This window comes from Phascolarctos cinereus, unplaced genomic scaffold (genome assembly GCF_003287225.1).
Source record: "Phascolarctos cinereus isolate Bilbo 61053 unplaced genomic scaffold, phaCin_HiC Scaffold_2;HRSCAF=192, whole genome shotgun sequence".
Lineage (NCBI taxonomy): Eukaryota > Metazoa > Chordata > Mammalia > Diprotodontia > Phascolarctidae > Phascolarctos > Phascolarctos cinereus.
This window is the reverse complement of record NW_027555625.1, coordinates 213,267,194-213,279,040: the sequence shown is the minus strand read 5'-3', so window position 1 is coordinate 213,279,040 and position 11,847 is coordinate 213,267,194. Positions and strand designations below refer to the sequence as shown.

The following is an 11,847-nucleotide window of genomic DNA, read 5'->3' as shown; positions in this document are numbered from 1 at the left end:
TTTTGGACTTGAAGTCAGAAGCCCTGGGGTTTGAATCTTGACCATACCACTCAAAACCTGTATGACCTTGGGCAAGTCATTTCCCCCACTACCTCTGAGTTGTTTATATGCAAAACATGGAAGTCTAATATGGTTGTGGGAATGAAAATGAAAGGGAGGATGTGAAAAAAATATGAAGTAAGAATCAACACAATATTTTAATTAGATGAGGGGAGATGGAGTCATAGAGGACTAAAGGTCACATGGTGGGAGACGGTAAGCCTTGGATCAAGTTTGAATCACAAGCTCTGCCACTTAAGGTGACTTTTGATAATCACTTGATCTCTCTCTGAGCCTCAGAAAATAAAATGTTAGTGTTAGATTAGATGATCTCAAAGGTCCTTTTTAGCTCTGACATTCTATGATTCCAACATGAGGAAGGGGAGCTTATTGGGAGAGAAATGGAGAGAAGATAAACAAATTTAGGTCTAGACATACTGAATTTGAGGTTGGATATTCAAGTTGATGTTCAAATAGAAGCTTATGGCAGAATCTGTGACATTATTTCGAGGATCATTAATCCAGAGTTGGAAGGGACCTTAAAGATCATCTTTAGTTTCTTTTTCCCTTCTTGTTTTCTATTCCCTTCCTCGTTACTCCTTTTTCTTTTCTTTCTCTTTTTTTCTTTCCCTTTTCCTGTTTCTTTTGCCTTGATTTTTCAATGCTTTAGAATTTTTTGATGAATCTATAAGTAGACCTTGGATAGATTTCCCAAGCCTATGGATTTAGAGAAAATATTAGGGATTGGAGCGAAATCTGAACATAGGTGGTCACTAACCTTGATTTAATTTCTTTTCAGATCACTGATTTAGATCTTAGAAGTCAACCAGGTGAACTATCTCTTTTTAGATTTGTACAAACTGAGTCTTATAAAGTTGAAGTTTCTTACCGATCAGAATTTGAACCAGGTCTCCTACTCTAAATTAAATTTTTTCTATTGTCCCTATTTAAGTATAGAAAGGTGCTCAGTTAATTAATAAGATTAACAAATTATTATTGATTGAATAAAAGAATAGCAAAGATATGAGTAATGCTGGCTGTATTTTGAGTTGGATTAATAGTTGCAAAATCTTTTTTTTTTAAAATGGGTTTACTAGTCTCTTTTTCTTTTAATCCTCAAAACCATCTGTTGTGTGTGTGTTTAATGGGAAATATAATACACTTTTCTGATTCATTTACACTTAGCTCATCTGAGTATTGTTTGGTAAGAACCATCTGAAGCCCAAGGAATTTTGTAAGATTGTTAGACTTTTTTTTTTTAATCAGGAAGTCATATTTTGCCAATGTAAATGGATCTTGAACACCAGGAGGTTTGGATTCAGGATCCATGGCATTAAATTGGCAAATACTGTTCCAACTTCCTATCAGAAACTGGGACTTGATTTTCAAAATATTAGTGATTTCAATATTTTGGAATTAGAGTCACCGTCCTTAACAAGTATACTTAGCATGTATAATGCCATATTTCTTAAGGAATTGTTATTTTTGTTATGTTTATGGCATAAGGCACACATATGTTTTGTGGGTGTTAATCTGATTAGAGAAAAGTCTATTTCCTAATGCATATGGTATTTCCCCATTATCTGCTATGTATACAAATACGTAGGGGGGCCCTCAGGGAAAGGATTAGCACTCATGTTATAGGCTTTTATCTATATACCTTTGTTTTAGGGGGCACACTAATCTCCTGTTATATCCAAATCCATGCAGAATGTAGAAATGTAGACTATGATAGAGATTTACTGCCTGCCATCAAGTAAATAAATATGGGAAGTTGTTTATACTGGTGGGATTTCCCCCTCCTCATTAGTGTGTGTGTGTGTGTGTGTGTGTGTGTGTGTGTGTGTGTGTGTGTGTGTGTGTAAAGAGAAAGACAGAATCAGACAGACAGAGAGATGGGGGAGAGAGAGAGAGAGAGAGAGAGAAAGAAGAGAGAGAGAGAGAGAGAGAGAGAGAGAGAGAGAGAGAGAGAGAGAGAGAGAGAGAGAGAGAGAGAGGATCATTAAAGAACTGACAGTACTGAGGTCCTTTTTTTTTTAACAGTAAACATTTTATTCAGATTTTCTGCTCAGAGATAAGGATAATCACTCCCCACAGGCAAATATACATCCATTGGGTTCCCCAGGCTTTTTAATCAATCCACAATTTCTTTGCTATTTGTTGTTGTTTTATGAGCTATTTATAATAGAAATTTATTGGCCCAACTAAGGGTTTAGGGAGGTGAGGGTTGATTAGAAGCATCAGTTGCTGACCCTCTCTATGATCTAAAGAGTATTTTTCCTGCTCTTGTCTTTCCTGTACTGGTCCAGTCCTCTAAGATCTCAAGGTCTTTGATATTGTCTTTACTCCCCTCTCTCCTTTGTACTCCTTTCAACCACCACTATGCATTCTCTGCTAGAAAAGAAAAATCTATAGATAGAAACCACTAAGTGGCCCACTTCATAGATCTTCCTCTAGAAGAAGGGGTAGGTTTTTGTTGTAGGTAGGAAATTTTTTCCATACTACACATTATATAGCATTATAGATTTTCAATTTAATTTAATCCAGTCAGTCAGTTAACTAGCATTTATTAAATGCTTACTATATGCCAGGCACTGTGCCAGACCCTGGGGAGACAAAGAAAGGCAAAAAACAATTCCTGCTCTCAAGGAGTTCACAGTCTAATGAAGGGAACAATGTGTGTGTTATCTGCACATGCAATAAACAATGATGGGCCACAAACAATGCAGAAACAATTATGGACAATCTAGATATAGAAAGGATAAACTGGAGATAATCTTAGAGGGGAAAGCACTAAGATTAAAGAGGACTAGAAAAGGCTTCTTGCAGAAGGTAGGATTTTATCAGAGATCTGAAGGAAGCCAGGGAAGCCAGGAGGTGGAGGTAATCAATTTGATAGCTGTTAACAAAATTTCTTTGTCATAGCTTAGTGAAGAATGGATTGGAGTGAGAAGAGACTTGAGACAAGGAGATTTCCCAGAAGGCTATTGTAATAGTCCAGGTGCTAGGTGATGATGGCAGCAAGGTGAAAGGAAAGTAGCCGATGTCTATGAGGGATGTTATGAAGGTGGACTTGATCACTGATTGGACAAGGGGGAGTTGAGAGAGGCTGAGTAGAGTTGAGGATGACACCTAGATTGTAAGCCTCGGTGACTAAGAGGATGGTGGTGCCCTCAATTTTAATGGGGAAATTATTAAGGGGGGAGAATTTGGTGGTAGTGGAGAGGAGGAGGGAAGAAAAGGAATTATTAAAATTCAAGGCACTGGATTGAGGTGCCAGATATGCAAAAGCAAAAATTAAACAGTTGTTGCCCTCAAGGACCTTATATTCTACTGGAGGTGGGGTGAGGGAGGGAGACACAACATAGTGCCCAACCCAGTGAAAACAAAATCTATAAAAAGTAAATACAAAGTAATTTCCAAAGGGAGAAAGTGCTACTAACAGTATAATTAGCAATGGCTTCTCACAGGAGTGGCATTTGAGCAATGTCTTTTGAAGGAAGCTAGGAATTCTGTGAGGTGGGGGTAAGAGGGAGGAGTACATTTCAGACACCCGACACCTTTTCTGCAAAGGCATGGAGGTGGGAGATTGGCTTGTCTAAATCGGCCAGTTTGACTGGAATATGTGACAAGGAGTACAAAATATGAAATACGTAGAGAGGTATGTGAGAACTAGGTTGTAGAGGTGATCTGGATTTATGTATTCCATCCACCTGACAATTAATTGTGAACAAGGACATAAAGGTATGTTAAGCTCTTGGATCTGTCCCCATAGAGTACTGGACTAAAACTTGACTATCGTCTAACAGTGGAGAACAAGGCAAAGGACAAACAGCCTTTATTCTCTTTGCTTTACTATAAAAGTTTTTCTCTCCCAATTACAATAATTGCTCTTTGAGGATTAGGGCACCAAGGGGAAAAATGTAAAAATGATAGCTGTTTTTAATAGCTGAAAGGGCAGAGTAGTGAAATAAAGAAGATATGGCTTGAAATCTTATCTCTGACACATACCAGCTTTGTGACTATTGGCAAGTTACTTAACCTTTCAGTCCATCTCCCTCCACACTCCCACCCTGCTGGCTACTATCTCAAATGATGTCACAGACCATTTGATGATGTATATCATTGGAGGGAGTTTACATACTGGGAGTTCCCTACATTAGTGGAAATGACAGCTACATGTATAGAGTGCACAAAGCCCTGTGTAGACCCTTCCTGATCCCTCATAGGCACCAGTGTTTCACTCAAGCTCCCCCTACCCCCATTACTTTGTATACATTTTCTCTATTATTATATGAGCACATACTACTTCCCATGATAATCTCCTGAGGTAGTATGGTACACTGGCTGTAGGGGCATAAGGACCTAGTTTCAAATTCCACTTCCAATGCTTATGTGTGACCTTGTACAAAAGTCGATTAACCCTTCTTGGGTCTCAGTTTTTTCTTCTATAAACAACAACAACAGCAACAACATTGGATTATGATCCTATGACTTTCTTTTTTTTTTATCCCCAACACCTACCACAATGCCTGGTATATAATTAGTGCTTAATAAATGCTTGTTGATAAAAAGCTGTTTCATTACAATAATCCTTTGAGGTAGGTAGCACAAGTACCTATCACCTTCAGTTTACAGAAGAGGAAATGGAAGCTTTGAGAGGTTAAGTGATTTGGCCTCTGTCAAGTAGTTTATATGTCACACAAATCATTGTGTCAGAGCCAGGATTCAAATGCTGGTGTTGCTCTTCCCTCCTTCCAATAACACTAAACTAGAACTACCTTAGTTCATAGAAAACCTTCACTTTTAGACTCTTGGCTCAGAAGACTTCCAAAGATAGGATCACAGATATAGCGCTAGATGGGATCTTAGACATCAATCATTCCAACTCCCTCATTCTACAGATGAGGAAACAGAGGCCTTCAACCCACACAGACAGTAGGATTAGAACCCAGGTCCATTCTTCCTCTTCATTGAGGAAGGTCATTCTTCTTCAAAGTACCATGCTACCTTCCAGCAGAGTTCCTGTGGCCTATACAGGGCTTTTGACTCGGGCACCCCCACACAAGCCCTTGTAATAATGCCATTTGGACGAGCATCTGTTCGAAACGCTGATAAGAAACTTCCCCATTTCCCCAGATTTTCCAAATGGAGCCTTTAAGAAGAAAAGGGCCATTCAGTGACTTTGTTGAGTTCTTTGTCCTCAATTGGAGGTGGGGGAGGGGGAGAAGTGTGTATGTGTTACGGTGGGGCGGACGGGGGTGGGGAGGCGCCGTGGGGAGAATCCCTTCAATCTGACTTTCTGATCCTCGGGTAACTCTAGCCGCCCGGCGGCCGCCGGAGCCGGAGCGGAGCGGAGCGGAGCGTATTGTGGCTGCGATCGCTCGCTCATCTCACGGTCTCCCCAATTAGGCTTTACTGCCTGACGTCATGTCTGCTAGAGATTGGTTGTTCGGACCTGACAGTCAGCTCACTTGCACAGAAACTTTTAAAAAGACTTTCCAGCCGGGACTGCCCCAAAGAGTGATTCCTCCCGCCCTCTCTCACTCACAAATACACTCAAATCCATAGTCCCATCACCTCTGACGCCCCTCAAGAACCCAGGCTACGGGTCTCTCTACAGAAACATCTGCTCCTTAGAGAGCAGGAGAGCCCTCAGTCAGTCTCAGCTTGTACCTTCTGCGCGCCCCCGGCCCTCGCCCCTCCCCCTCTTTTCTCCTGGCTCCCCACCCCCACGCCTGCCCCCTCCCACTCGCCCCTCTCTGCCGGGGTCTGGAGCTGGCTCGGCTTCCCCCTACAGCTCCCTCTCCCCCTCTGAGCATGTTTTCCTCCTTGGAGCTGCTCCTCTCTCGCCTCTGCTACAACTTTGGGATCTGAGCATTTCTTCTGGGAAAAGAGGGAGGGAGAATTGAGCTGTGCACACTGGCGGGGGGCGGGGGTAGGCTCGGAAGGAAAACCGTGTCGCGCTGCTGAGTGGGAGCTGCGCTCCAGTCCTGGGGAGAGGGTAGGGGAGCGACGGAACCGAGAGAGAGAGAGAGAGAGAGAGAGAGAGAGAGAGAGAGACAGAGAGAGAGAGAGAGAGAGAGGAGAGAGAGAGAGAGAGAGAGAGAGAGAGAGAGAGAGAGAGAGAGAGAGAGAGAGAGAGAGAGACCCCGTGTGTGCAGTGTCGGTCCCCTTCCCGCTCCCCGAGCGGCTTGTGCCATGAAGGTGACTTGGATCAGGTGGGGGCTCCTGCTGTGGGCAGGGGTGTTCGCGTCCTCCGTGCACAGCAGGGTGAGAAAGATCACCTATGTGGTACGTCCCGGCCAGAGTGGCTCCTCTGACACCGGGGTCGTCGGGGGTCCAGGGCAACTGGCCTCTGCCTTGCCTCTAGGAGGGCATCAGAGGCAGCAGAGAACTTTCAACGTTGCGCTCAACACCCGCTACAGCAGCAGCAGCAGCAGTAGCAGTAGCAGCAGCAGCAGGAGCTCGACGACTAGCACACAAGAACGGACCCGCAGGATGAGCAAACCAAGCGCGCCAAGCGTGCAAGTTCTCCGGCAGCCCCAGCCCCCGCAGGAGCAGCCGCTCCGCTTGGGCCCCGGCGTGCAGCACCATCCCAAGCCCGTTGGCCACCCTCCGGAGGGGCAGTTTACCAAACCGGGCAGGCACATTGTGCGCTCCAAACTGCAACAGGAGACCCACAGCAGCAGCTCCAGCTCCAGCCTGCAGGTTCACCAGAAGCAACAGCTGCCCGGGTAAGGCAAACACCTCCCTCCCTTTCTCCTAACACCTCTCTGTCGAAGTGTGTGCCGAGGTCCCTCCAGCCTGCCCCTACTGAATTGGGAGCAAACTTCAGAGAAGCACCCGGCCTGTACACAGAGGCTGTGAGCAAGCACCATTCTCTGCCGTTCAGCGAGCCAGGAAGGATGCAATGAAAGCCAGAGAAACAAAGTTACTTTTAATGAAGATAAGAGCAGGGCATACTCATTGTTACTGAGCTGTGGAGAAATACAAAAAGGCATTTCAGCCTGGGATATAACCTCTTTCAAGTTGAATAACTGCTTTAAACTATGGGTGTAAAACATGAAGTCATTACACGTTGCCTCCCCAAGCCAACTTTATTCTAGCTAGTTAGAATTCTATTCTAGTTAGTTCCTAACATCTAAGGCGTCCCCATCTTAGGGCTTTTATGTTTTCTGCACCTGTGTGCAGTCCGCAGGGGCGATTTCACTGAGAAGGGTTGTTACTGATAATTTTTCTAGTTTTAATTCAGCATTTCTCAGTGTAGAAACGTCACATGAATGGTGGGGATGGGGAGAAAGGGATTAAGGATATATTTTTTTAAAGAATGATATATCAAGAATTGTTTGAACTCTTTCTCTAAACCTATGATCTCTGAAACAAAATTTATTTTATTTGTTGCTTCTCATAATAACACTATCCTAACATTTGTCTTTTCCTTTTTAAACAGTTTTCTTACTATTAATTTCTTTCTCCTTTACAATGCCGGTATTCATTATAGGAGAATCAGTTCTCTTTAAGGCTCCCTGGCTTCCTCACTTCCTTGCTCTACCATCCTCTCCCCTTTGGCAGTTAATTTTTGGGCACTTCGTATAACCAGTTAGGCCTCCCCTGAGGCAGGGTTTTTTTGCTCTTAGAGGAAAAACTCTTTGAAGTTTGGGTTTTGGGGAGGGCAGAATGATAGTGTTTGCTGCTGGATTACTTCCTACCATTGCTGTATTTCAGGGTGAATGTCTGTGGAGGGCAGTGCTGTCAAGGCTGGAGCAAAGCCCCTGGCTCCCAGAGGTGCACCAAACGTAAGTAGCCATGAACACAACTTGCCTTGAAAACCTGTATGAGAAGTGGATTTGTGCAGTGGTAGAGCAGAATAACAGTGATCCAGGCAGGGATCATTTCCCAGGGACTAATGGCTACTTTGGGGAATGTTGATAGTTTGAATATCCATGTCATTAACCCCAGCAAGTCATTAATGCTCAGGAAATAGTTTGGGTCTTGGTAATTATTGTTATCAGTATAGCAGCAATACTTTGGAAATGTCACTTTCCACCCAAGGGTCAGTCTTGGTTTCATGGCACCTTACTGAATCATTAATCATCCTATCATAACTGGGAAGTCAGAAAATGGAAAATACAAATACATTTCCATTTTATGGAACCAATAGCTTTTTTTGTCTTCAATATGGGGAAAACAGATGAAAAACATTTCTTAAAGTTGGGGATACCACCTTCTAGGCAGTGTTTTTATACTATCATAAAGCGTTTGCAGTTTGAAAGCTGCCTGAAAATAGCAGCAAAAATCTGCCAGACATGAGGCCCTGATTATTTCCCAAGATGCACTAGTCATCGGTGCTCCAAAATCTACTGATAGGTATTCCTGTGGGGCTTCTCTAAATTTAGTGAAAGGATCAAATACTTCTACCATGCCCTTTTAGCTTGCCATTAAAGGACTGGGGGAAGTGGTCTCCTTGGCTTCCTCTTGATTAATCCAATGCAATAAACATACTAAACATAAAGGCATTTCCTTTCATTTGAAAAATTTTGAACATTGTAGGTATTCTCTGCACTTCTTTTGAAGCAGTCAGCAGAACACGGATTGAAACTGTTTAATTTTTAAATTTGTTTACTGGGATAAAGTAAAACAAATTTGATTTATTGTTCTCTCCTCCAGGGATATAATTTTTAAAGGAACGGTTTTGCATGCTCAAATGAAAGTCAAAGTGCAATATAGACAACACATTGAAATGGTGAAAATTGCTTTCAATTTTTGGTTCCCCCCTCCCAAAAAAAGGAGGATATTTATAAAACTGACTTTGGGAAAAGTTCATGTCCAGAGTAGATTAGTTATTTTGGTCATGTTAACAAGAAGTGAATGGCAGTCCAGAGGATGATTCTGGGGTCAAGCTTCTGATATTTATTATTGTTATTAGTTTTGAGCCAGACTAGACTTTACAGGCCAGCTAGTCCAACCCTCTCATATTACAAATGATGAAACTGAGACTCAGAGAGGTGTAGTAATTTGCCTGAGGTCACACAGAAGTGTCAGAGGTGGAGTTTATCCACTGTGCCACGCTGACTCTCTTATAGTGTTCTAACAAACCCTTGGATCAGAAATGTTCTCTCCTTCCTGGTCCCCATGCTTATCCATATTTTAGGTTAAATTTTAATTAAAATGGCAGACTACACTTATCTGCTTTATTTCAGCTATTTCCTAATATATTAAGTTGTACATACAATAAAAGCCTAGTTTATTTATTTATTTTTTAAAATTAATTTATTTTGATTTATCAACAATCACTTCTATATGTTTTTGAGTTAAAAATTTTTCTCCCCCTTCCTCCCCCCCACCCTCCCCAAGATGGCCCACAATCTGATATAGGCTTTACATTTACATACCCATTAAACATATTTTCACATTAGTGAAGTTGTAAGTAAAAATTAAAACCGATAGGAGGAACCATCAGAAAGACGAAACAAAACTCAACAGAAGGTAAAAATAAGTGATAGCGATTTGACTTCCACAGTTCTTTCTTTGGATGTGGACAGCAGTTTCCATCCCAAGGCCTCTGGAGGTGTCTTAGATTCTCATAATGCTGAGAAAGGTTCAGTTTAACAATCTTAGTCATTGCATAACATGGTGTTATTGTGTACAAAGTCCTCTTGGTTCTGCTCACTTCACTCAGCATCAGACCATATAAGTCTTTCCAGGTTTTTCTGAAGTCAGCCTCTTCATCATTTCTTATATCACAACAGTATTCCATTACATTCATATACCACAACTTGCTCAGGCATTCCCCAATTGATGGGCATCCTCTCAATTTCCAATTCTTTGCCACCACAAAAAGAGCTGCTATGGATATTTTTGTACATGTGGGTCCTTTTCCCGTTTGTTTGATCTCTTTGGGATATAGCCCTAGAAGTTCTATTGCTGGATCAAAGGGTATGCACATTTTTGTAGCCCTTTGGGCATAGTTCCAAATTGTTCTCCAAAATGGTTGGATCATTTCACAACTCCACCAACAATGTATTAGTGTTCCAATTTTCCCACATCTTCTCCAACATTTATTATTTTCCTCTTTTGTCATGTTGGCCAATCTGATAGGTGTGATGTAGTACCTCAGAGTTGTTTTGATTTGCATTTTTTTAATCAATAACGATTTAGAGCATTTTTTCATATGATTATAGATGGCTTTAATTTCTTCATCTGAGAACTGTCTGTTCATATCCTTTGACCATTTATCAATTGGGGAATGGCTTGTGTTCTTATAAATTTGTCTTAATTCTCAATATATTTTAGAAATGAGGCCTTTATCAGAGAGACTGGTTGTAAACATTCTTTCCCAATTTTCTACCTTCCTTCTAATCTTAGTTTCATTGGCTTTGTTTGTGCAAAACCTTTTCAATTTAATGTAATCAAAATTATCCATTTTGAAAAGCCCAGTTTAACACAATAGTTATTATAGGAATTAATATCTATCCTGGATAAAACATTTTGCCAAATTCTATAGTAATTACACATAGTAAAAACTTAATGTAACACAAGTAGCCTCAAACCTGGGAGTTGTTTCACTGTGTGGATAAAAAAAGAGGAACAAACAGTATATGATCCCAATTTTTCCACGTACTGTCTGTCTGATCTTGGTCAAGTTTTCTAACTTCTCTGGGTCATCTGTAAAAGGAGAGAGTTCCAGATAACTTCTAAGTCCCTTCCAACTCTAAATCATGATCCTATAATAATTAATATGTATTCATTAGTATTTATAAAAAAAAAACTACATATGAAATAACTTTGCAGATGTTGCTGCCGATGCTGACATGGAAAGAGGAGAGAATAGCCACCCAGTAGAAGAATACTCCTTCTCCAAAGTGTTCTGAGAACACAATAGATTCTCAGATCTAGGAGGGCAAAGGAAGTCTGGATATTGTGGAACCTACCCTATTACTTCTCTTTCTCTAGAGCAGCAGAAGAAGAATAGGCACATTCTCCCTTTAGGCATCTTGTCAGCAAAATCATAGAAACTCAGAGTTGGAAGGGGCCCCAGAAATTATGTAGCCCAAACACTCATGATCAAAAATTTACTCTAAAGCATCTTTGAAAAGAGGTCTTCTGTTGTCCACTTGGAGATCTATAGTGGTAGGGAACTCCCAACCTCCCAAAGGAGGCAAGTGGGTGATACAATCGATAGTGCATTGGGCCAGGAGTCAAGAAGACCTGAGTTCAAATCCAGCCTCAGTCTTTTACTATTTATGTGACTTTGGGCAAATCACTTAACTTCTTCCTGCCTCAGTTTCCTCAGCTGTAAAATGGAGATAATAAAAACAACACCTACCTCTCAGGGTTGTAGTAAAGATTAAATGAGATTGTATTTGTAAAGTATCTGGCACATAGTAGAAACTTAATAAATGCACATTTCCTTACTTCCAAAACATCCCACCCCACTTTTGAATATCTTCAATTGTTAGGAAATTTTTTTTACATGAATACTAAGGCTGCCTTTCAGCAACTGTCATGCATTGCTCCTTGTTCTGCTCCTGAAGGGCCAAGCGGAAAAAGTAGAATTATTTTCTCATGAGATAACTCTCATACCCTCTATTTATCTCCTTGTTTCCAGGCTAAACATCCCTAGTGGTTTCAACTATCTTCATATGACATGTTCTCCAGTCCCCTCATCTTGCTAGTCTTTTTCCTCTTGATGTGCTCTAGCTTGACTTTATTAAAATTTTGTGCCTGGAACTGAATATGTTAATGCAAATGTGGCTTAATCCTTCTGGAGAGAGTTAAGAAGTGTGTTCTTTATATTGATGAAGG

At 41.3% G+C, this 11,847-nt stretch overlaps 1 protein-coding gene across 1 annotated transcript in view; it reads left to right on the top strand.

Moving 5' to 3' along the window:
• Positions 1 to 6,145: 6,145 nt before the first annotated feature.
• LTBP1 (latent transforming growth factor beta binding protein 1) overlaps positions 6,146 to 11,847 on the top strand; it is a 467,907-nt gene continuing 462,205 nt past the window's right edge. The window contains exons 1-2 of the mRNA XM_020972349.2: positions 6,146 to 6,776; positions 7,768 to 7,838. Of these exons, the coding sequence (XP_020828008.1) occupies positions 6,241 to 6,776; positions 7,768 to 7,838 (607 nt within the window). The 5' untranslated portion in view covers positions 6,146 to 6,240. The remainder of the gene's footprint in view (positions 6,777 to 7,767; positions 7,839 to 11,847) is intronic.